Raw genomic sequence first — 26,165 nt, 5'->3', positions numbered from 1 at the left:
AGTCCCCTATAAAATTTCCATTACTGGTCTAAACATCTAGTGTATAATTTAAGTCAAATTATAAATGAGCTGCACAAAAATGGTTAAACAAGATTCTATTTTTTTTTTTTGTTCCCAACCAAGAACTCAGGAACCGCAATGTGTTGGCCAACCACATGTTACTGTTGTAAGTGACGTGCAGTTGACCCAAAGACTGTGATTTCCACATTCTAGATACATTGTCTTGTTAATTCAATTGTTTCAGCAGTACAATGAACTTTTAACTGTTACAATAAAAAATATTTACTACTATAAGCACTGAACTATTAACCTTCAGTACTGATACATTCTGACTTACCTATAACCCAGATAAATCGATATTTGACTCTTTCTCTCAACATTTATAAAGCTGTGAATTGTCACTTGGATTATTACCTAGATAATACTCGCATTACTCCTTCCCATTTAATTGGAAACCTGTTTTCTCACACATTCTGAATGAACCATGTGTCCGCCATTTAGATTTTTAGTTAACATGATTTTGTATACTTATTCTTTCGCTGAAGCCTCTACTTTTTAAGTCCTTAATGTCCTCTGAGTGGCGCAAGTTGCTAGACCCCATATCATGAATCCTGAACCATTCCAGTTGAGGGTTCGAAACCTGTATGGGAAAAGTTTAAAATTGGGTGTAAAGTTGTCATTTCAATTCCTTTATTACATGGGTAAGACCTGTACTAAAGTTTCTTAAAATGGGATCAAAAATAAGTGTGTTTTTGTAACTTCATTCTGCGTTCGTTCTCATCAGACCTTCTGATTTCACCTTATCTGTAATTCTGAATCTATCTGTTCTGTAAAAAGTGCTGAAAAAGTTGCTTGAAAAACCCTTAAAAGCCAAAGAGCAATAAGGGCTTGGCCCCAGAAAGGCTGCTTGCAGCTTTAATAGCGATTGTTTTTGGTAGAATTTTCGAGCAAAAACAATCGATCACTATGCCTGCCCTATGAAGGGAACATGGGAAAATGATGAAATTTGGCACACTTCTAGAGATGGTCACCAATAGTGATCTGACCAATTTTGGGGTCTCTGGGACCAACTCTACAGCGCCACCACCAGTTCAAAAATTCAGTTTTTAAACTTTAATAACTCCTGAACCCTTTGGTCTTTCCAGATACGACTTAGTACACACGATTACTCTCTTCATGGACAATACGATCTATACCTTACATTAAGTCTCCACCCATTACAGTAATTGCTATTAAGCTAATTAAGTGTTTCAGTTTAAACGCTACTCCTCCTTCAAAAGTGGTTTGATTTTTCTGAAATTGACCACAGACGATATTCGGACCGAGCCGCACAGAAATGACTGAACAGATTTTTGATATTCGTCTTTGTTCAAAAGTTATTAAATTGTGAACATAACGAGGTCGACCCAAAATCGGTTCAGAGGCTGTATCTCGGCCAAACATTGATCAATCGAAACTAAACTTGATACACTTCATCAACATCATGATCTGAGGGTTCATGTCGAATTCGGGCACAGCGCCACCTATGGGTCATGAGATAGCATAAATGCACATTTTTCCTTATAACTTTTGAACAACTTCTTCTATCAAGATAAAACTTAGTACACCTGATTCCTCTCTTCACGCTGATCACATTGAATAGTGTACATTAAAATTCCTGCCATTACAGTGAAGGCCATTAAGAAAAGTACAGTATTCCGTTTTTTCGCTACTCCTCCTTCAAATGTGGCCCAATTCTTCTCAAAATTTCCTCAGACGATCTTTGGACCGAGCCGCACGGAAATGACTGAACGGAATTTTTCGACCTACTGGTCAAAAAAAGAGTTATGATGCTCTGAAGTCAACAGTGTTAAACTGAAATTGTATGAGAGGCTATATCTCGGCCGTACTTTGATCAATTGCCACAAAACTCGCTACAGTTCATCACCACTATTATCTGAGAATATATCCCAAAGTTGGGAACAGTGCCACCTATGGGTCGTGAGATACCAAAGACTGACATTTCTGCTTATAACTTTTGAACAATTAGTTGGAAAATCATGATCTTGGTGTCTTTCTATTCCTCGGGTCATGCCGAATCTATGGATGTAAATTTTGCCAGGATTGACTAAACTACCTTAAAATGCTAGGCAACTTTCTTTAGTGACCTCATCCTCACACCTTAACCTTTCTTCTGTAGCTCACTGGATGTGTAAAGACTCAGTGGTGCAGTGTGTTAAGCCGCTGGTTCTGAGCTTCTGAGGTCGTGGGTTCGAATCCAGGACAGTTAATGTTGTGTCTGAGTTCATGGGTTCGGATCAAGGGCAGTTAATGTTGCTTCTGTCCAAGCCTTTGCATTTCCTGAGTGTGTATGCCTTGAATCAAAAATATGTTTTTGGTCTTTCTCTTCTAAAGTTCTGTTCAATTTCAAACTTCTCTAATTCTGAACCGATCCGTTGTCCTGACATGCGTACCGTTTCGGCCGTTTTGCTTCGTCCCGCTCGTTGCTCTGGCTACAGCCCTTCAGGGCTTGGCCCCGGTATCGCTGCTTGCAGCTATATTTCTGATTGGATTGGATAGCATACTGCAGGAGGTCAGGGCCGTGGAAAATCGTGCTATAAAGCAATTTAGAAATCGCGCACGCTCAAATATAATCACGCCCCACCTCTCCTAACAGTCCTGCAAACACTCATGTAAGTGAAGTTAAGAGGGACTGCTTCATTAAGGACTGTTGCAATGCAGGTATCTTCTAGCCATGTTTCATTTGTTTGTGGTTATAAAGTCACTGATTAGAAATGATTTGTTTTTTGTTTTTTGTGAGTGAATGTTTAAAAGTGCCAACTTGATGGCAGTGCTTTGTGTCTCTACATCAATCTTAGTTTGATCAATCAATAAATCACCTTTATTTATATAGTGCTTTAAACAAAATACATTGCGCCAAAGCACTGAACAACATTCATTTTGAAAACAGTGTCTCAATAATGCAAAATGATAGTTAAAGGCAGTTCATCATTGAATTCAGTGATGTCATCTCTGTTCAGTTGAAATAGTGTCTGTTTTAATTTGCAATCAAGTCAATGATATCGCTGTAGATGAAGTGACCCCAACTAAGCAAGCCAGAGGCGACAGCGGCAAGGAACCGAAACTCCATCGGTGACAGAATGGAGAAAAAAACCTTGGGAGAAACCAGGCTCAGTTGGGGGGCCAGTTCTCCTCTGACCAGACGAAACCAGTAGTTCAATTCCAGGCTGCAGCAAAGTCAGATTGTGCAGAAGAATCATCTGTTTCCTGTGGTCTTGTCCTGGTGCTCCTCTGAGACAAGGTCTTTACAGGGGATCTGTATCTGGGCTCTAGTTGTCCTGGTCTCCGCTGTCTTTCAGGGATGTAGAGGTCCTTTCTAGGTGCTGATCCACCATCTGGTCCGGATACGTACTGGATCCGGGTGACTGCAGTGACCCTCTGATCTGGACACAGACTGGATCTGGTGGCTACGGTGACCTCGGAACAAGAGAGAAACAGACAAATATTAGCGTAGATGCCATTCTTCTAATGATGTAGAAAGTACAGTGTTATGTGAAGTGTTCCGGTTCCAGTTTACCTAATTAATGCAGCCTAAAAATCCTTTTAATGGATTTGGATATTAAAAGCATATTAGTATGTTATGTGTATGCCAGGTTAAAGAGATGGGTCTTTAATCTAGATTTAAACTGCAAGAGTGTGTCTGCCTCCCGAACAATGTTAGGTAGGTTATTCCAGAGTTTAGGCGCCAAATAGGAAAAGGATCTGCCGCCCGCAGTTGATTTTGATATTCTAGGTATTATCAAATTGCCTGAGTTTTGAGAACGTAGCGGACGTAGAGGAGTATAATGTAAAAGGAGCTCATTCAAATACTGAGGTGCTAAACCATTCAGGGCTTTATAAGTAATAAACAATATTTTAAAATCTATACGATGTTTGATAGGGAGCCAGTGCAGCGTTGACAGGACCGGGCTAATATGGTCATACTTCCTGGTTCTAGTAAGAACTCTTGCTGCTGCATTTTGGACTAGCTGTAGTTTGTTTACCAAGCGTGCAGAACAACCACCCAATAAAGCATTACAATAGTCTAACCTTGAAGTCATAAATGCATGGATTAACATTTCTGCATTTGACATTGAGAGCATAGGCCGTAATTTAGATATATTTTTGAGATGGAAAAATGCAGTTTTACAAATGCTAGAAACGTGGCTTTCTAAGGAAAGATTGCGATCAAGTAGCACACCTAGGTTCCTAACTGATGACGAAGAATTGACAGAGCAACCATCAAGTCTTAGACAGTGTTCTAGGTTATTACAAGTAGAGTTTTTAGGCCCTATGATTAACACCTCTGTTTTTTCTGAATTTAGCAGTAAGAAATTACTCGTCATCCAATTTTTTATATTGACTATGCATTCCATTAGTTTTTCAAATTGGTGTGTTTCACCGGGCTGCGAGGAAATATAGAGCTGCGTATCATCAGCATAACAGTGAAAGCTAACACCATGTTTCCTGATGATATCTCCCAAGGGTAACATATAAAGCGTGAAGAGTAGCGGCCCTAGAACTGAGCCTTGAGGTACTCCATACTGCACTTGTGATCGATATGATACATCTTCATTCACTGCTACGAACTGATGGCGGTCATATAAGTACGATTTAAACCATGCTAATGCACTTCCACTGATGCCAAAAAAGTGTTCAAGTCTATGCAAAAGAATGTTGTGGTCAATTGTGTCAAACGCAGCACTAAGATCCAATAAAACTAATAGAGAGATACACCCACGATCAGATGATAAGAGCAGATCATTTGTAACTCTAAGGAGAGCAGTTTCAGTACTATGATACGGTCTAAATCCTGACTGGAAATCCTCACATATACCATTTTTCTCTAAGAAGGAATATAATTGTGAGGATACCACCTTTTCTAGTATCTTGGACAGAAAAGGGAGATTCGAGATTGGTCTATAATTAACTAGTTCTCTGGGGTCAAGTTGTGGCTTTTTTATGAGAGGCTTAATAACAGCCAGTTTGAAGGTTTTGGGGACATATCCTAATGACAATGAGGAATTAATAATAGTCAGAAGAGGACCTATGACTTCTGGAAGCACCTCTTTTAAGAGCTTAGATGGTATAGGGTCTAACATACATGTTGTAAGTTTAGATGATTTAACAAGTTTATACAATTCTTCCTCTCCTATAGTAGAGAATGAGTGGAACTGTTCCTCAGGGGGTCTATAGTGCACTGTCTGATGCGAAACTGTAGCTGACGGCTGAATGGTTGCAATTTTATCTCTAATAGTATCGATTTTAGAAGTAAAGTAGTTCATAAAGTCATTACTGCTGTGGTGTTGGGAAATGTCAACACTTGTTGAGGCTTTATTTTTCGTTAATTTAGCCACTGTATTGAATAAATACCTGGGGTTATGTTTGTTTTCTTCTAAAAGAGAAGAAAAGTAATCAGATCTAGCAGTTTTTAATGCCTTTCTGTAGGATATGCTACTTTCCCGCCAAGCAATACGAAATACCTCTAGTTTTGTTTTCCTCCAGCTGCGCTCCATTTTTCGGGCTGCTCTCTTTAGGGTGCGAGTATGCTCATTATACCATGGTGTCAAACTGTTTTCCTTAACCTTTCTTAAGCGTAAAGGAGCAACTGTATTTAAAGTGCTACAAAAGAGAGAGTCCATAGTTTCTGTTACATCATCAAGTTGTTCTGAGGTTTTGGATATGCTAAGGAATTCGGATACATCAGGAAGATAACTTAAAAAGCAGTCTTTTGTGGTAGAAGTGATGGTTCTTCGATACTTGTAACAAGAAGTAGAATTTACAATTTTGGCTATATGAAGTTTACACAGAACTAAATAATGATCTGAGATATCATCACTTGGCTGAATAATTTCAACACTATCAACATCAATTCCATGTGACAGTATTAAATCTAGAGTATGATTTCGACAATGAGTAGGTCCTGAAACGTGTTGTCTAACACCAATAGAGTTCAGAATGTCTATAAATGCTGATCCCAATGCATCTTTTTCATTATCGACATGGATATTAAAATCACCAACTATTAAGACTTTATCTGCAGCCAGAACTAACTCGGATGTAAAATCACCAAACTCTTTAATAAAGTCTGTATGGGGCCCTGGTGGCCTGTATACAGTAGCCAGTACAAACATAACAGGGGATTTATCATTAACATTGGTTTCTCTGGATAATGTTATATGAAGCACCATTACTTCAAACAAGTTATACTTGAAGCCTGCCCTCTGAGAAATCCTGAAAACATTATTATAAATTGAAGCAACTCCTCCCCCTTTGCCTTTTAGACGCGGCTCGTGTTTATAACAATAATCTTGGGGGGTGGACTCATTTAAAATAATGTAATCATCAGGTTTTAGCCAGGTTTCTGTCAAGCAGAGCACATCTATATTATGATCAGTTATCATATTATTTACAAAAAGTGTTTTCGTAGAAATGGATCTGATATTCAATAAGCCAATCTTTATCATTTGTTTATCCATATTGCATTTGTTTTTTATTTGTTGAACCTCAATTAAATTGTTAACCTTAACTTGGTTTGGACGTTTTTTGTATTTTCTAGTTCGTGGAACAGACACAGTCTCTATAGTGTGATATCTAGGTGAAAGAGTCTCTATGTGCTGAGAATTAACTGACCTCTGTGACGGGAGGCAGCTAGCAGACGGTCGGTTTAGCCAGTCTGTCTGCTTCCTGACCTGGGCCCCAGTTAGTCAAGTATAAACACTAAGACTATTTGCCATATTTCTAGACAGAAGAGTGGCGCCACCCCAGGAGGGATGAAGACCATCTCTTTTAAACAGGTCAGGTCTGCCCCAAAAGCTCGTCCAATTGTCTATATAACCTATGTTATTCTGTGGGCACCACTTAGACATCCAGCCATTGAGTGATGACAATCTGCTATGCATCTCGTCACCACGGTAAGCAGGGAGGGGACCAGAGCATATTACAGTGTCTGACATCGTGCTTGCAAGTTCACACACCTCTTTAAAGTTATTTTTAGTGATCTCCGACTGGCGAACATCATTAGCGCCGGCATGAATAACAATCTTACTGTATTTACGTTTAGCATTAGCCAGCACTTTTAAATTTGCCAAGATGTCAGGCGCTCTGGCTCCTGGTAAACATTTGACTATGGTGGCTGGTGTCTCTATATTCACGTTCCGTACAATAGAATCGCCAATAACTAGAGCACTTTCATCAGGTTTCTCAGTGGGTGCATCACTGAGTGGGGAGAACCTGTTTAATGTTTTGATCGGAACAGAAGAGCGGTGTTTTGACCCACGACTACGCTGCCTCACCGTCACCCAGTTGCCCTGCTGCAGGGGCTCTGCTGGAACCGGACAATGTACAGGAATCCCTGAGCTAGACGCATCCAAAGCCGTATCTAGAGCCCTAACATTCTTACTGTCCTCAATTAAAGTTTGGATGCGTGTCTCTAATTCTGAAATCTTCTCTGTCAGCCTAACTGTTTCCCTGCATTTATCACATGTGAATCCCTCATCAGCGACAGAGATAGATAAACTGTACATGTGGCAAGAGGTGCAAATAACAATTGTAGGAGAAGCCATTACTCACCGTGCTTGATGAAATATTCTTACTGCGGTTGTTTGATCCGGTTTGATGCATAATAGGCCGCAGATTAGATGAGTTTGCCCTTCGGCTTGAGAAGGTCTTAGACTTTCTATCACGTGATAAAACTGAAATAGAGAAAGCTACAGCTAAGCTATAGAGAAGGCACACTGGGTTCCCGCTTGTTCTGTAAGCATTTGTGAATGTTGCTGTTATTATAGCGGGGACCCGACACATATCACTGAGAGCTGTTTTCAGTTGTTTTTGGTTCACCTTCAGCAGATAGAGGGTTTGGGCCCTGGCGTTGTGGCAGCGGTCGGAGAGCTCTCATAGGAACAGGGCCCACAGGCTTTGGTGGTTGGGGGGCCCGCCGTTTTTTTGTTGATATCTGCGGGCTAGCAGCAAATGAGTGAGAGAGTTTAGTCCCAACACACACCAATTCCTCCATTTTCTGTGGGAAGCACAGAAGTGGAGATGCTGGAGAGAGTGATAATGTGTCTGGTGAAATGGGCTGTGTCTCTGGTGTTTCCGGTGGCTGTGATGTGTTGTCCTGGCTTCCCTGGATGTTTTCCAGAAAGTCGTACTTGGGTGGTGAATCTTGTAGCTGTTTTGATACATCACAGTCAGTCTGTGAGGAGCTCTGTGGGCATGGCTCAGCAGGGATAGTGTCTATCAGCAGTGATTGTTTTGGCTGCATGGTGTTATCAGTGTCCTTGTGGGATATGTCAACCACACAATGACTTGGACCGGGTGTGTGTGCTGAATGGATTGACACACTCTGCTGAAGGATGACGAAGGGAGAAGTAGATATTGTCCTTAAACACTCTTGCACCAAGTTTGTTAGGGTGGAGGCCATCTGGTTTAAACAGTTGTCTATGGCCCCAGAAAAGATTGAAGTTGTCGATGAAATTTACTCCTTTTATATTACAAGATCTTTGTAGCCATGTGTTCAGCCCAAGCAACCGTGAAAACATATTTGTTGAATGTAGGCAGTTGTTTTCCCGTCTCCGGAATCTAAGCTGCTGGCAGTGGGGGGCAGAGTCTTCTTTTTGTAGTATTATTCCAGTCCCAAAGAGATTTTAGTTTTAACGTTTGTGCCAAAAATCTGTTGATTAGAGCACTGTGCTGACCTGCTGAAGTAAAAATCTTAGAAAAATCAGGGAAAAGTATAGAAATAAGAAGCAAAGCACAGAGCAGTAAGCAGGAACGTCTGAACAGTTGCGAAGCCGGAAGCAAGCACTAGTGTAAATAATGTTCATATGTTCATAGTTCTGCCTATAGTGTACATACACTTTTGCATAATCCATCTGTATAATATGTTTATAGTACACCTATCTGTATTTCATGCTGATAATATTTAAAATCTGTAAATTATGTCCACAATATTGCCTTATCTGTATAGGTATTTTATATATTGTAGACCTTGCATATTCTGTACTTACTGCTTATTGCACTTCTGGTTAGATGCTAACTGCATTTCATTGCCTTGTACCTTACATGAGCAATGACAATAAATTTCAATCTAATCTAATCTAATCTCGTTTTACATGTATGTGGAAGCCATCTTAAACACATTCCAGTCAGTGGTGTTCAAACAACTTGTATTTTTGGGAAAACACTCTTGAAGTCTGCATGGTTGAAATCCCCAGCTAAGATGAGAAAAGCATCAGGGTGTGGTGTCTGCTGCTCACTGATGTGCTGGTACGGTTCATTCAGTGCCTAATTCCTGTTGCTGTTGTTGGAGCTGGGAGGGATGTATACAGCAACAAGCAGTATGGCTGTATATTCCCAAGGTAGATAGAACGGCCGGGACTTAATGATCATAAACTCCACCAGGGGTAAGCAGTGTTCGCAGTCCACAAAAGCATAGCCACACTGCGCATGATGTAAACACAAAGCCCACCCCCCACGAGTCTTACTTCCCTTGACGAGAACTCTGTGCGTTCGATAGCATGTTAGCTGGTCAAGATGAATAGCACAGTCTGCTATGCTGTTGCTGAGCCATGTTTCCGTGAACACAAAAACACAACAGTCTCACGTGCGACTCACTGCACAACAGTCTCAGCGGCTCACTGCAAAGACAAAAATTGCAAAAACACTTTTCTGATGGGAGAGAGAGCAGCGACGGCATGTGCACACACTTTCATCTTGATATGTGACAGTAGGTGGGACATACATCACTCTAACAATTTCAAAAGGATTTAAGGATCTATTTTAAAACTTTGTCTACCTTTTGTGACAAAAAATGGAAATTTTTCCTATCATTTTGGATTAATTATGTACTCCTTTTGTATGAATGACTGCTTCAGTGCAGTGTGGCATGGGGGCGATAAGCCTGTGGCAATGCTGAGGCGTTAATGCAGCCAAGGTTGCATGATAGCAGCGTTCAACTTCTCTGTCTTGTATGTCAGATGTTACCTATCTTCCTCTTCACAATACCCAATAGATTATCTGTAAGGTTCAGGTCAGGTGAGTTGGCTGGCCAATCAAGCCCTGTAATATCATGATCATCAAACCACTTGGAAGTTGTTTTGGCACCGTGGACAGGTGCTAAAGTCCTACTGGAAGAGGAAATCAGCATCTCCATAGAGCTTGTCAGTTGACGAAAGCATAAAGTGCTCCAAAATCCTCTGGTGTCAGGGTTTGGTAAGGGAGGAACTCAAGTGCAGACAGGATTCTCAACACGAAGGGTTTATTTACAAAAAGGGGAAAAAACAAAACCCACGAGGGGGAAAAACACTGAATAGGGTAAAGACTAAATAACTAAACAGGACTGGGCTGACCAGATAACAAGGACTCTAAACACTTACTATAAACAAACACTCACGGTAATACAAATACTTTTTCAGGAACAAATAGAGACACTCACGATATGGTAAACAATCACATGTAGGAACAATCACAAATGTGGAACAATCTCAGTGGAACAGTTTGAGGAAACAATGAACCGACGAAAGACAGAGCACACTAGGAGATCTAAATAGGGGAACAATTAAGACACGACAGGTGGCACAGATAGGACAATCACGACAAGACTAGGATAACAAGGGGGGCGGGGCAAGGGAACGAGACAACACAAGCACATGGCCCAAAGACAAGGCCATGTTCTTGTACACAAAACACGGGTCTGTCATGATCCTGCCTCTAGGCTAGAGAAAAGTCAGGACATGATGGCAGGACCATGACACTCTGGTAGACGGCTGCATTGACTTTGGACTTGATAAAGCACAATGGAGCAACACCAGCAGACATCACGGCACCCCAAATCATCACTTAAGTCAGAAACTTCACACTGGACTTTTGGATTCTTTGCCTCTCCAGTATTCATCCAGACACCATACCTTGATTTCCAAATAAAATGCTAAATTAACTTTTATCTGAAGAGGAATGTGGACCACTGAGTAACAGTCCAGTTATTTTTCTCCTTACCCCAGGTGAGATGCTTCTGAGGTTTTTTTCTGGTTCAGGAGTGGCTTGGTTCTATGAATGTGACAGTTGTAGCTCTTTTCCTGAAGACATCTAAGTGTGGTGACTCTTGATGTGCTGACTCCGTCTTCAGTCCACTCCTTGTGAAGCTTTCCCAAGTTCTTGAATTGGCTTTTCCTGACAATCTTCCCAAGGATGTGGTCATCCCTGTTGTTTGTGCACCTTTACTACCACACTTTTCCTTCCAGACAACTTTCTATGAATATATTTTGATACAGCACTCTGTGAACAGCCAGCCCTTTCAGCAATGACCTACTGTGACTTACCTTCCTTGTGGAGGGTGTCGAATTGGGGCAGCTGTGGCCTAATGGTTAGAGAGTTTACCTTGTAACCCAAAGGTTGCAGGTTCGAGTCTCGGTGCTGGCAGAAGTTGTAGGTGGGAGGGAGTTAATGAACAGTGCTCTCTTCCTCCCTCAATACCAACCAATGGCTGAAGTCCCCTTGAGCAAGGCACTGAACCCCCAGTTGCTCCCTGGGGACTGGATCTATAGCTGCCCACTGCTCCAGGTGTGTGTTCATGGTGTGTTCACTTCTCACTGCTGTGTGTATGTTCACTGTGTGTTCACTTCTCACTGCTGTTTGTGTGCCTGCACTTGGATGGGTTAAATGCAGAGCATGGGTATGGGTCCAAGTATGGGTTACCATACTTGGCAAATGTCACGACTTTCAATTTCATGATCGGCTTCTGGACAACTGCCAAAATTTAGACTGAACAGAGATGACATCACTGAATTCAATGATGAACTGCCTTTAACTGTCATTTTGCATTATTGACACTCTGTTTTCCTATTTAATGTTGTTCAGTTGCTTTAATGCAATCCTTTTTGTTTAAAGCGCTATATAAATAAAGGTGACTTGACTTGACAAAATGCATTAGCTAGTTTCAGCTATTTCTATGATGAGAATGTACTGTAGTCATATATGCATCAGTTTGTCTGAGATCATATTTCTGACCTGCTTTTACAGATGCTAAATATAAGCAGACTATAGATGTACAGATGCTCATCACAGTATAAACACAGCATCACAGTTCATCACTTTACTTTGTACTTCACTCAGGATGTAAAGACACACAGGAGTAACTGATTATTTCTTTTAACGTACTACACATTTCTTTTAATATTTCTATGCTTTGTAGTAACCAATAGAAGCTGAAGGAATGGCAAAGACATTACTCAGACACCTGTGAACACTGAGCAGTAAATCATCTTTATTATACCTTAGACTGGACTAGGGAGGATTAGAGACTATGAGAAAGTAAGTTCAAGTAAAATGTTAGACCTATACTAATAGATACTTGTATATTATTTGCTCTTTACAGGTGCAGAAATAAAAGCTCCCCCAAAAAAGATGTCACCGGATTAGATGTGGAAAGACATGTTACATCCCTGTAACCATAAATCCTGAGCAATTTGAAAATGGGCAACAACCAAGGAAAAGAACCCATTGTTTCACTTAAAAATGATAATAAATAAATAAAAGTACAAAATGGTTTTAATTTTAAAACTCTGCCATTTACTAATGTGTTGTTCAAAACACTAAGTTTTGGACTACCTTTACAATAAGGTATCATTAGTTAACATTAGTAAATGTTGAAATTAACATTAAATATCAATAAGCAATACATTTGTTTGATACTGAACTGATTCTGTGCTAATGTTATGAGCGTGGGTAAACCGAAGGCTTGAATCGAGGGCAATCATCGCCAATGACGTCATTACATCGAGCGCAAAAGAACCGGTGAACCATTTTCTTCAACGGGTTTATTGAATCGAACTGTCCAAAAGAAGTACTGGTGATCCGAATACCTCTACAACCGGTTCTTGACTGTTTGCCATAGTGAATTGATTTGTTCCATGATCGACCTTAAGGGCTGCTTAAGAATAAACGTGCACATCAAATGATCTTGATTCACTGAACTTAAATTGGCGTTTACGAAACTGCTTTAGTCACAATTGATTTCTGAGGTTATTATAAGATTTGGACTTTAATCCTTGCTTTTCTTAGCATCTTCAATGTAGCAGCCCCCCGCTTTCTAGAATACCCCCCCCCCCCCGATAGTTTCCAAAACAGTGCTCTGGATTAACTAAGTTGTGACATTACTAACTTGATTATTTCTTAACACTTTGGTAGTTGGCCCTTTTTGTATTTATCTATTCAAATGTTGTCACTTTAATTCATCTTCATTGCTATTGTGGCAGATAAATGCTCCTACATTTCCACCACCCTTCATATTGTAGGAGAAACAGTATTGACCATGTTGATTAATTAAGTATATTCAAGTAATATTAACTTCTAAAAATCAAATAATATTGACATCTGTGAACATTTTGAAAATCACAATAGTAAATTCTCAACCAACCAATGTCTGCAGGAGAATGTTAACGGGTGATCCTCTACTAATTTCACTTTAATGAGGGACCCAGGTGATGAAAATTTGTGTTACTTTAAAAACCCCTAAATCAACACTTGTTTTAGAGAGCAGTGTTAGATTGTTGAATGTTTAGACTTTTCTGACAATGGCAGTATCAAATCTGATGGTGTTGGTGTTTTTGTGTTCTCAACTGGTGCTCAATGGTAAGGTTGTTCCCACCTTGATATAGTATTTTAAACTTGTTCATATATATATATATATATATATTTTTTTTTTTAATGTAACCTTATATTGTCTTAAGGATTTTCTTCTCCGATTGGGCTTCCTTTACACCAGACTGGTAGTGATCAAATGCTTGTGGAAAAGAAAGGTTTGTAGATTTGTGTAATCTTGGCAGTCTTTTAAATAAGTAGTTGACTTTAATGGGGCATACTGCATTCCTGTAATATTAGTGAAACAACTTTGTCACAATACAGTGTGTTTGTCAAATCCCCTTTATTTGTATAGTGCTTTAAACAATGTATTGCGTCAAAGCAACTGAACATTCATTAGTAAAACCGTGTGTCAGTGCAAAATTACCTTTTTAAAGGCAGTTCATTGACATCCTGTTTAAATGGTGTCTGTGCAGTCCTATGTAATCAAGTCAATGATATCCCTGTAAGTGAAGTGACCATGTGTCTTGGGGTGTTTAAATTCAAACTATCTCTTAATATTTTGAATGTGACTTGAGTATTGTAATCGTCGTACTCCAGTTCTTGCCTCTTATCTTCCAGAAGTTCCCTTGTCCTGTCCTTCTGCAAGCCAAAATCCAAACCCACCAGTGGTAGCACAATGCAACTTTGCTGTTCTGTTGTCTCTGAAAAATGCATCTGGGCTAGTTATCCAAAAGGGTAATTTTATTTTTTGGGATGATGCTTTACCATGAGGGAAAAACGGTTTCATATTGCCTGACATGTGTTGCACTAAATTTTCTGTAGGTATTGATGTGAAGAATTTGTCTGAGTCCAGCCCTCTCCCTGTCAAGGGGTCTGGCACTCAACCCACTAAGATTGATGGTGAGGACTCCAACACTCTCCCAGTTGTGGAATCCAGCCCCCAGCCTTCCAAGGAACCCAGCACTATCCCAGCTCGGGGACCTTGCTTTCGGCATGCTGAAAAATCCAGCCTCAAGCCTGCGGAATCCACTGTAGTCCCAGATGCTGGGTTTAATCATCTGCCTGTTGAGACAAGACCCCTGTTTGCTAAGGAACCCAGCACTATCCCAACTGGGGGACCTTACACTCTGCCTGCTGAGAAATCCAGCCCCCAGCCTTCCAAGGAACCCAGCACTATCCCAGCTGGGGGATCTAATGCTCTGCCTGCTGAGAAATCCAGCCCCCAGCCTTCCAAGGAACCCAGCACTATCCCAGCCAGCCCTCAGCCTTCCGAGGAACCCAGCACTATCCCAGCCAGCACTCAGCCTTCCAAGGAACCCAGCACTATCCCAGCTGGGGGATCTAATGCTCTGCCTGCTGAGAAATCCAGCCCTCAGCCTTCCAAGGAACCCAGCACTATCGCAGCTGGGGGATCTAATGCTCTGCCTGCTGAGAAATCCAGCCCCCAGCCTTCCAAGGAACCCAGCACTATCCCAGCTGGGGGATCTAATGCTCTGCCTGCTGAGAAATCCAGCCCTCAACCTTCCAAGGAACCCAGCACTATCCCAGCCAGCCCTCAGCCTTCCAAGGAACCCAGCACTATCCCAGCTGGGGGATCTAATGCTCTGCCTGCTGAGAAATCCAGCCCCCAGCCTTCCAAGGAACCCAGCACTATCCCAGCCAGCCCCCAGCCTTTCAAGGAACCCAGCACTATCCCAGCTGGGGGATCTAATGCTCTGCCTGCTGAGAAATCCAGCCCTCAGCCTTCCAAGGAACCCAGCACTATCCCAGCTGGGGGACCTAATGCTCTGCCTGCTGAGAAATCCAGCCCCAAGCCTGCAGAATCCACTGTAGTCCCAGATGTTGGGTTTAATCATCTGCCTGTTGAGACTAGCCCCCTGTTTGCCAAGGAACCTAGCACTATCCCAGCCAGCCCCCAGCCTTCCAAAGAACCCAGAACACTCCCAGCTGGGGGACCTAACGCTCTGCCTGCTGAGAAATCCAGCCCCCAGCCTTCCAAGGAACCCAGCACTATCCCAGCCAGCCCCCAGCCTTTCAAGGAACCCAGCACTATCCCAGCTGGGGGATCTAATGCTCTGCCTGCTGAGAAATCCAGCCCCCAGCCTTCCAAGGAACCCAGCACTATCCCAGCTGGGGGATCTAATGCTCTGCCTGCTGAGAAATCCAGCCCTCAACCTTCCAAGGAACCCAGCACTATCCCAGCTGGGGGATCTAATGCTCTGCCTGCTGAGAAATCCAGCCCTCAGCCTTCCAAGGAACCCAGCACTATCCCAGCTGGGGGATCTAATGCTCTGCCTGCTGAGAAATCCAGCCCCCAGCCTTCCAAGGAACCCAGCACTATCCCAGCCAGCCCTCAGCCTTCCAAGGAACCCAGCACTATCCCAGCCAGCCCTCAGCCTTCCAAGGAACCCAGCACTATCCCAGCTGGGGGATCTAATGCTCTGCCTGCTGAGAAATCCAGCCCCCAGCCTTCCAAGGAACCCAGCACTATCCCAGCCAGCCCCCAGCCTTTCAAGGAACCCAGCACTATCCCAGCTGGGGGATCTAATGCTCTGCCTGCTGAGAAATCCAGCCCTCAGCCTTCCAAGGAACCCAGCACTATCCCAGCTGGGGGACCTAATGCTCTGCCTGCTGAGAAATCCAGCCCCAAGCCTGCAGAATCCACTGTAGTCCCAGATGTTGGGTTTAATCATCTGCCTGTTGAGACTAGCCCCCTGTTTACCAAGGGACACCGCACTGTCCCAGCTGGGGGACCTTACACACTGCCTGCTGGGAAAACCAGCCCTCAGCCTTCCAAGGAACCCAGCACTATCCCAGCCAGCCTTCAGCCTTCCAAGGAACCAAACACTATCCCAGCCAGCCCCCAGCCTTCCAAAGAACCCAGCACTATCCCAGCTGGGGGACCTAATGCTCTGCCTGCTGAGAAATCCAGCCCCAAGCCTGCAGAATCCACTGTAGTCCCAGATGTTGGGTTTAATCATCTGCCTGTTGAGACTAGCCCCCTGTTTGCCAAGGAACCCAGCACTATCCCAGCCAGCCCCCAGCCTTCCAAAGAACCCACCACACTCCCAGCTGGGGGACCTAACGCTCTGCCTTCTGAGAAATCCAGCCCCCAGCCTTCCAAGGAACCCAGCACTATCCCAGCCAGCCCTCAGCCTTCCAAGGAACCCAGCACTATCCCAGCTGGGGGATCTAATGCTCTGCCTGCTGAGAAATCCAGCCCCCAGCCTTCCAAGGAACCCAGCACTATCCCAGCCAGCCTTCAGCCTTCCAAGGAACCCAGCACTATCCCAGCTGGGGGACCTAACGCTCAGCCTGCTGAGAAATCCAGCCCCCAGCCTTCCAAGGAACCCAGCACTATCCCAGCCAGCCCCCAGCCTTCCAAAGGACCAAGCACTGTCCCAGCTGGGGGACCTGGATCCAGCCCCCATCCAGTTGTGGAGTCCAGTGCTCTACACACCCCAGAGTGTAGTCCTTACCCTTCAAAGGGGTCCCTCCCTCCATGTGTCATTTCCTGTCTGCTTGAACCAAAGTGTATTAATGCACTGAAGTCTTTTATTGGCATTGATCCTCTGTAAATGTGGCATTTTTAAGGCAATAAAACCAGTCATCTTTCTGGTAAAATGGTTCTTTTATTTTTTCCTTTGTAAGGATGGGCATAGTACATTTAAATAATTGGGATTAAGTAATTCTAGGGTTCCACTATTAGGTTAGTTTTAATCAGAACCTTGAGGTTGACCAACTTTGCGTTCTCCAAATATGGTAATCTGACATTTTCAAAAGGCTTTGGTCCTATCATAGCGTTCCTGTAGCTCAACTGGTAGAGCGTTGTGTTAGCAAGCTAGCGCAAGGTTGGGGATTTGATTTCCCCGGGAACACAGAGGATAAAAAAAAAAAAGCGTCTGCTAAATGCATAAATTTTCATTTTAATTCCTATCATCAAATGAGGTGAGTGTCTTCACCGTGATGATTTTGGGAGATCAATGTTAATTTCGTTAAACCTATGATGAAGAGATTAAAAAAAAGAACTGATCAAAGAGAATATGGTGACTAGCTAAAACTAATATCTGCTGATTTAAAAACTGACAAATGTATGCAGTGTTGTCGTTAACAAGCTTGAGAGGGGACTATCATGTTATTTGATTTCTACCGGACATTAAAAATACATGCTATAGGCTACTGTCTTGCCCTTAATGTGCATCCCTGTGATTGGATTGCAATTGGATGAAGAGCATTTGCGTATCTAGTCTCAGTATGGCAGCTGCAGTGGATGGATAGACCACCAAAATGCGAATTAGCAATCTAGGGATGAGGTGACCAGACATCACAGAGTCACAATTGGTCAATTAATTCAAGTTAGTGAAACTAAAACCATATAAGACTAAAATGTGACCAATACTATTAAGCATTTTCATTTCAAGATTAAGACTAAATCAAAAATCCCTGTCAAAATTAACACTGCACAGTATGAAAGTTCTTATTGTTTCCTGTGATCATTTAGACAAGTGTACTCAATTGTGCAGTCAAGTCCAAAACTGATAGAAGGTTTAAAAGTCTACTGAACCCAATCTAAACTGGGTTGGATTTGTTTGGTTTTGCAAACTCTGAAAAACTAATTTATAGAGGCATTTGTTCAACACACTTGAAGACATGAGATGCCTCACACAAACAACCAGTCGATGACTAGCTTTAACTCATAGAATCAGTGGAAAGCATTCCAAAAACAAACCCATATTTAATTTGGAATGGTGGCACACCAAAACATTGGCCTAGTCGGATTTACAGTTTTTTTCAACTGTTTACACACAAAATTATTACTTGTCACACAATTTCTAAAACCTGACACTCAAACACCAGAACCATACACTAAATCTGCAAAACCATACCCAAATTTTTGGCCTTTTACTCAGTTTTCAATTTCGTTAAACACTTTTTGAAAAACACAACACACAATTTTCTATGCAACACACAAAAATCTGACAGGAAGTTTCTTGATTTCCTTTTATAAACACAACCAATCAAAATGCCACAATAATTCATCAGCGCCTCACACTAACTCCTCACATGTGCAAACACTTGTTGCTTTACTTAACAACAACCAATCATAACTTTACTAGTGGCCTATAAATAAGCCAAAGGTCAAGTAATAGCTTTTGGACAATGGATGCAAACAATGCAGACAGAGTAAGAGGAGTTGGAGGGAAAGCCAGAGGACGAGTTCGACTAAGAGGAGTTGGAAGGGGAGCAAGGGGAGGAAGAGGACAAGTCAGAAATTGTGGAGGACAAGGAACAAGAAGAGTGGTCTCGATCGAGATTAGGGCTACAGTAGTCGATCATGTGATAAACCATGGTTTAACGATGAGAGAGGCTGGACTGAGAGTCAAGCCTAATTTGAGTAGACTTACTGTGGCCGGTATAATTCGAACCTTTAGAAATGAGAACCGGTATGTAACAATCTAATGTATTGTAACACATGTTCTAATGTACACATAATGGCTTTTTTACCATAACAAACAATAGGCCTATACTATAATACATATATTTTACTGTAGTACCCTTGCATTCATTTACCACAGTGCATTGCATTGGTCAGAGTTTGGTAAGGTATCAAGAGAGAATCTAGCATGTGACGTGGATGATGTATGTTGGCCGGACCCAGCCAGGAGGAGAGATGGAGCCTAGATACACCCAACAATCTCCACACGCAAGCACAAACATTATCTTTGGTTTTACACTACATGCTACAACACTAGATATTTTTGATGTTTTTTTTCTTTTCAAACTGTGTACACTAATACTACATTTACAACCACAAAGAGCAAAAAAATAAAGCTTGGTTTCAATTTAGCTTTTGTTTTTACTTTATATATTCAACATCTCTCTCCCAATAACATTCAATCATGTACATGTGAGCTTTTAAAAGAAAAGCTTTAGGTTTTGAATAACCGTGTATATGACCTAATAAAAAATATAACCTTATGGTAAAGGTGTTTACAATGGAAGACAAAAGTTTGCTTTTGAAATATGTTTGTGATATTTTGACTGTGGTGTTTCATTTTGAAAGAGATGTGAGGCATTTTGCATCTTGTGTGTGCAATTCTTGAATTAGTGTGTTAAGTTTGGAAAAAAAGAGGAAAACTTTGGAAAATGTAAGCAGTTGAAAAAAAAAACTATAACTAGCACATGAACAGCTTGTTTTTCTGTATTAGAACTGGATTCTGCTGGTAGTCTCAAACTGCAGTCGAGCACCTTACAAGAAAACTGTATAACTTAAAGAATCTAAAATTGGCATTCGGATAGAAGAAAGAACCTGAGGTATGAGAAGAGAGAATTGGATTTCAAATGTAACAGCTGCACTAGCTGTACCAGGTCTAGACCTTGGTTTCTCAGAAGGAAGAATGCGAAGGTAATCAGAGAGGGATGAACTATGTTCCAAGGGATCACTAAGTTTCTCAGGTTTGGAACATGGTTTCTTAGTGGTGACAGAGGAACTGGGTTGTAGCGGTATACTTGATTTCTCAGATGGGTGGGAGGAACTGTGTTCAACAGGAGCACTAGGTTGTTCAGCTTTAGAGTTGGTTTTCCCAGAGGGAAGAGCACTTGACTTCTCAGTTGGGGAGGAACTTGGTTCTATGGTGAGCGCTAGATTTCTCAGGTTTAGAAGTGTGTTCTGTGGGAGCACTGGAATGTTCAGGTTTAGAACTGGGTTTCTCAGAGAGAGAGGTGAACTGAGTAAATGAATGGTCCTGTGGTTGATGGTTTTATCATGTGGTGTCAGAATACTTTCTTAAATCTTAATGTTTTTAAAACTAAGGAGATGACTATTGATTTTAACCCAAGGAGGAAATCTATTTAGTATAAGCAAACAAGCATTTATGGAGTGGGTATAGAGAGTGTTGAACAGTACAAGTATTTGGGTATGGTTTTGGATATCAAATTGTCCTTTTCTCCAAATACTGATGTTTTGTGTAAGACGGGACTGCAAAGATTGTATTCCTCATGGAAACTAGGGTCATTTCATGTGGATTAAACATTGAGGTTCATGTACTACAGATCCTATATTGAGTCACTGTAATCTTTTTCACTGTTGTGCTGGTTTAATTCTCTAAATGTGAAAAATAAGAATTGTCTTGAGAGGACTGTAAACCAGGGAAGTATGACTTTTGGGAAACGCACCCCAGGTTAGGTTCACAGAGTAAGTTACCATGGTAACGGACTCTGAAGGTACCTCTCTTTCAGAATCTTTCAGAAACAGGCTTGACTTAACTTGCTTTTGCAAACCTCCCAAGTTACCCTCATTTCAGGGTTAGCAGAGTTTTCACTTAACCTCCCTTCTGAAACCTTTATTTTATATAGTGCTTTAAACAAAATACATTGCGCCAAAGCACTGAACAACATTCATTTGGAAAACAGTGTCTCAATAATGCAAAATGATAGTTAAAGGCAGTTCATCATTGAATTCAGTGATGTCATCTCTGTTCAGTTAAATAGTGTCTGTTTTAATTTGCAATCAAGTCAATGATATCGCTGTAGATGAAGTGACCCCAACTAAGCAAGCCAGAGGCGACAGCGGCAAGGAACCGAAACTCCATCGGTGACAGAATGGAGAAAAAAACCTTGGGAGAAACCAGGCTCAGTTGGGGGGCCAGTTCTCCTCTGACCAGACGAAACCAGTAGTTCAATTCCAGGCTGCAGCAAAGTCAGATTGTGCAGAAGAATCATCTGTTTCCTGTGGTCTTGTCCTGGTGCTCCTCTGAGACAAGGTCTTTACAGGGGATCTGTATCTGGGGCTCTAGTTGTCCTGGTCTCCGCTGTCTTTCAGGGCAGTAGAGGTCCTTTCTAGGTGCTGATCCACCATCTGGTCTGGATACGTACTGGATCCGGGTGACTGCAGTGACCCTCTGATCTGGACACAGACTGGATCTGGTGGCCACGGTGAAACCCCAGATCATGAGCCGCTTGAACAATACAGTGATTTATTATTTGAATTTCTTTAAAAAAGCACTTTACACTTTCCAAAACTAATTAGGAAAATAGTGTCAATAAGTGCAAAATGACAATAGCAAAGTTCATAATTCAGTTCATAATTTGCATCAATTTTGTCTAAACCCCTCTACTTTAGCTCGTACACATCTGCCATGCGGGATTTTTTTCCATGCATGAAGCTCTGAACTGAATCATTCACTAAAAAAAGCAATGGATTGTGTACAATATTAGCCATAGGAGTGTGCACAGATCCTCACTTCAAAAATCATCCTGAAATGGTAGACCATCAGGGGACTTTTGGCACACTCTGTTCAACATACTGTGCTTTGGGAAACACTTATTCTCATCTCACATACTACTTAGGATGACTAGTATGAACATTGGTATGCATGGTCAAGTTACACAACTCAAATTGTGTAACTTGTTTATTCAACCATGAGGGCATTTCTCCCATTTCAATGAGCAGGTCAGGTACTGGAGTGGATCTGAATGCCCCACAACAAATCCTCAAAGCTCTTGCCTGCACCACAACCAACCTATCCAGAACAGTTTTGGAAGCAGATCCCTACACAAAGCACCCATAATCAAAAGCAGATCTGATCATGTCCTGAAAAATTTGCAACATTGTCTCCCTATTAGCCCCACACCCAGCCAGACTTCTCATCACATTCAAAACTTTTTCACACTGCAACACAGTTTTACCAGGTGCACGGCCCAAGTCATACACTCTTCAAACCAAATACCCAAAAAAGTTTAAAACATTTACCTTCTCCAATGGAGACTTATACATATATAACCCAGATTAGGTAACTTTCTTTTAAAACCCAAAATTATATATTTTGTTTTAGAAGCAGATATTTTGAAGCCCCATGTATTTCCCCATTCCTCTACAGATATGAACACTCTTTGTATAGCTTTTAAAACAAGCCCTACGTTACACCCTCTTTTCCAAATAGCCCTGTCATCTGCAAATAAAAATAAACCTGAATCCTCTCTCTATTTTATCAAAGATATAATTTATCATTATATTAAATAAAACTGGACTTATTACACCAAAGACTTAAACTACTTCAGTCTATGTGCATTTTATTTTCATAATACAAAAGCTTCACAATTTGAGTTACATTACTGAAATAAATGAACTATTCCACGACATTCTAATTTATTGAGATGCACCTTTAGTCAAGTAGACAAATACAAAGACTGCAAATGTGGGTATTTGAACAAGGCTTCTGGGTAGAAAGTGAACCTCTTTAATCCTGCCCAGGTTTAATGATTTTCAAGCTGTGCGCGCTTACTGATTATGTAATAATGAGTTAACAAGCTGTCCAGGTGGCACAAATTGTTTTCTGTTTGGCTTTAAAAGTCCTGGTTTGGATGGAACTATATGTATAGTTTGGTCATTTTGAGGTTAAGGTTGTAGTAAAGAATGGATATGATTAAATTTACTCTTTTGGTGTTTCTTTATCACCAGTTGCTATGGCAAGGTGAGTTTTAATAATTTGGTCGTTGTTTCATTTCAATAATTATTATGTTTGTTTCAATGTGTGTTTTCTCAATACCAGTGATTTTTAGAAGAGCCAGTCATTTTATTGACCCATTCATCAAACTAAACGGATTTATTTTTCTCTTTCCAAAACTATCTTCACTTGAGTAACAAGATTTATTTACTTAGCCATCCAAACATGTCCATCTATGAAGTCTTGTTCACATTCTGAACCTTGAAGTTTTTAATACAGCTAAAGAAAACCTCAATGTTTACTTCTCCTCCCAAGTCTCTTGTTCATTTGTCATCACCGCTCTGTATTTGGCTGTTACTACAAGACCTCAAACTAAGAAACCTCAAATCACTTCACCCCAGGAGTGAAGTAAATTTAGTTTAACACTTTGCATTAAATTTGAACCAATCACTTGGTTCTCTCTACAGTCAATCGGTTAAATGAACACCGTAACTTGGTTTGTGCATCTCTTTCTGTCTCCCTAGGAAACGTCTGGAGTCAGGGTGAGCTGCCAGTTAACACCACGGCGCCAGAGCTTCAGGGGGACGAATCGCCAGCTAACACCACGGCGCCAGAGCGTCAGGGGGACGAATCGCCAGTTAACACCACGGCGCCAGAGCGTCAGGGGGACGAATCGCCAGCTAACACCACGGCGCCAGAGCGTCAGGGGGACGAATCGCCAGCTAACACCACGGCGCCAGAGCGTCAGGGGGACGAATCGGCAGCTAACACCACGGCGCCAGAGCGTCAGTGGGACGAATCGCCAGCTAACACCACGGCGCCAGAGCGTCAGTGGGACGAATCGCCAGCTAACACCACGGCGCCAGAGCGTCAGGGGGACGAATCGCCAGCTAACACCACGGCGCCAGGGCCTCAGGAGGATGAGACGGAGACCACTTCTAGTGCCACCACACAGTCTCAGGAGACTGAGACCACTTCAAACACTACCTAAGCCTTGTTGAATAGGTTTTTTGTTTTTTTTGGTGCTGTCTAGCTGCTTTGTCAAAAGTTGACTAACAAAATAAAAGTTTAATGGTTTGTCTTGTTCAATGTCTCTTTCCAGAGTTGGAGCTGCTTTTAATGCCAATTCTTTCTCTTTGGGGGGGTCGCTTTAGCAGTTGACCATTTCTGGTACATTGCTGTTACCAATTCTGCCTAAACGTAATGGGCTCTAAGCAAGGAGAGGTGGTGTATTTCTGCTCCTGTTATACTGGCAAGGGCACTTCTGGCTTGTACAGTAAACTAAGAAACCATCAGTTGTGTGGGAGACACGCCCCCTTACTAAAAGAAAACACTGTAGTTTTATACAGTGAAGTTGAGGTTATATCTTCATAACAATGGAAAAAACTTTTACAACGTTTTTAAGGCAAATGAAGGCATCGTAGGAGCACTGTATTCTCATTCTGTGTCTTCACACTACAACTCCTGTGCTAGTTCTCATTCCTTTCTGGTGAAGGAAGACATCAGGGGGAAAAATGGATTGTAAACCTTAAAAAAAAAATCAACTTCCAAATGAAACAAGCAAAGGTAACCCCTTGTCCATTTCTGGTAGCATTAATCCGCTGTTTGGTGTCATGTCTTAACTATCAGAATAGACCACTTGTTAAGGCATGGGCCCAGTGAGTCCGCACAGTGTCATTGTTGTCTGTGTACGAAGTCTTTATTTGGCACATTGAAGTTAAAGAGTTTGGTGATTTTACATCCGAGTTAGTTCTGGCTGCAGGTAAAGTTTTAATCGTTGTTGATTTTAATATCCATTTTGACAATGAAAAAGATGCATTGGGATCAGCATTTATAGACATTCTGAACTCTGTTGGGGTTTGACAACACGTATCAGGACCTACTCCTTGTCGAAATCATACTCTAGATTTAATACTAGAACTAGAACACCCATCACCTGCCCTGAATGCCTCCCCACAAAACCATTCACACCATTCACAACTCCTGCAACCAGCCCCAAATGCCTCTCCAAACAACCGTTCACACCATTAACAGCTCCTGCAACCCATCCTGAACACCTCTCCAATCAAGCACTCTCACCATTCACACCTCCTGCATCCCCCCTCTCCCCCACACCTGCAATTCAGATCAATCAATCAATCAATCACCTTTATTTATATAGTGCTTTAAACAAAATACATTGCGCCAAAGCACTGAACAACATTCATTTGGAAAACAGTGTCTCAATAATGCAAAATGATAGTTAAAGGCAGTTCATCATTGAATTCAGTTATGTAATCTCTGTTCAGTTGAAATAGTGTCTGTTTTAATTTGCAATCAAGTCAATGATATCGCTGTAGATGAAGTGACCCCAACTAAGCAAGCCAGAGGCAACAGCGGCAAGGAACCGAAACTCCATCGGTGACAGAATGGAGAAAAAAACCTTGGGAGAAACCAGGCTCAGTTGGGGGGCCAGTTCTCCTCTGACCAGACGAAACCAGTAGTTCAATTCCAAGCTGCAGCAAAGTCAGATTGTGCAGAAGAATCATCTGTTTCCTGTGGTCTTGTCCTGGTGCTCCTCTGAGACATGGTCTTTACAGGGGATCTGTATCTGGGGCTCTAGTTGTCCTGGTCTCCGCTGTCTTTCAGGGCAGTAGAGGTCCTTTCTAGGTGCTGATCCACCATCTGGTCTGGATACGTACTGGATCCGGGTGACTGCAGTGACCCTCTGATCTGGACACAGACTGGATCTGGTGGCCACGGTGACCTCGGAACAAGAGAGAAACAGACAAATATTAGCGTAGATGCCATTCTTCTAATGATGTAGAAAGTACAGATCAGCGAGGATGCGGTGCGCCAGGTCTTCTGGAAGCAGAAAAGGAAAAAAGCACCAGGCCCAGATTGTGTTACACCAATCCTGTGCTGACCAGCTGGCCCCCATCTTCACACAGATCTTCAACAGATCGCTGGAGCTGTGCGAAGTCCCTTCATGCTTCAAACGCTCCACCATCATCCCCATCCCTAACAAACCCAAAATTACAGGACTAAATGACTACAGGCCTGTGGCTCTAACGTCTGTAGTCATGAAGTCATTTGAAAAACTGGTGCTGGCCCACCTGA

At 42.0% G+C, this 26,165-nt stretch overlaps 2 protein-coding genes across 51 annotated transcripts; both read left to right on the top strand.

The window, feature by feature from the left end:
• The first annotated feature begins 13,528 nt into the window (after positions 1 to 13,528).
• On the top strand, positions 13,529 to 17,244 carry LOC128012006 (cell surface glycoprotein 1). 50 transcript variants are annotated; one of them, XM_052594898.1, is made up of 7 exons: positions 13,529 to 13,668; positions 13,767 to 13,835; positions 14,239 to 14,355; positions 14,443 to 15,069; positions 15,142 to 15,291; positions 15,541 to 15,612; positions 15,796 to 17,244. In XM_052594898.1, exons 1-7 carry the CDS (start codon positions 13,611 to 13,613, stop codon positions 17,196 to 17,198), a joined length of 2,496 nt encoding a protein of 831 aa, XP_052450858.1. In that variant the 5' UTR covers positions 13,529 to 13,610; the 3' UTR covers positions 17,199 to 17,244. The 50 variants fall into 50 exon arrangements, with proteins under 50 accessions (XP_052450858.1, XP_052450854.1, XP_052450853.1 ...); XM_052594894.1 differs by having other exon boundaries at positions 15,541 to 15,651; XM_052594893.1 differs by having other exon boundaries at positions 15,142 to 15,327; positions 15,577 to 15,651.
• A 5,694-nt stretch (positions 17,245 to 22,938) lies between these two features.
• On the top strand, positions 22,939 to 24,143 carry LOC128011055 (neuromodulin-like). The gene is made up of 2 exons (XM_052593090.1): positions 22,939 to 23,093; positions 23,591 to 24,143. Exons 1-2 carry the CDS (start codon positions 23,036 to 23,038, stop codon positions 24,055 to 24,057), a joined length of 525 nt encoding a protein of 174 aa, XP_052449050.1. The 5' UTR covers positions 22,939 to 23,035; the 3' UTR covers positions 24,058 to 24,143.
• The last annotated feature ends 2,022 nt before the right edge of the window (positions 24,144 to 26,165 follow it).

The sequence above is a fragment of the Carassius gibelio genome, chromosome B23 (assembly GCF_023724105.1).
Source record: "Carassius gibelio isolate Cgi1373 ecotype wild population from Czech Republic chromosome B23, carGib1.2-hapl.c, whole genome shotgun sequence".
Lineage (NCBI taxonomy): Eukaryota > Metazoa > Chordata > Actinopteri > Cypriniformes > Cyprinidae > Carassius > Carassius gibelio.
This window is presented reverse-complemented; position numbering and strand designations above follow the sequence as displayed.

Coding starts and splice junctions, on each gene's coding strand:
- LOC128012006 (XM_052594860.1), top strand. CDS start 13,611: ATGGCAGTATCAAATCTGATGGTGTTGGTGTTTTTGTGTTCTCAACTG. Junction 13,836..14,238: donor AATGCTTGTGGAAAAGAAAG/GTTTGTAGATTT, acceptor CTTATCTTCCAG/AAGTTCCCTTGTCCTGTCCT. Junction 14,356..14,442: donor TGGGCTAGTTATCCAAAAGG/GTAATTTTATTT, acceptor AATTTTCTGTAG/GTATTGATGTGAAGAATTTG.
- LOC128011055 (XM_052593090.1), top strand. CDS start 23,036: ATGGATATGATTAAATTTACTCTTTTGGTGTTTCTTTATCACCAGTTG. Junction 23,094..23,590: donor TCACCAGTTGCTATGGCAAG/GTGAGTTTTAAT, acceptor CTGTCTCCCTAG/GAAACGTCTGGAGTCAGGGT.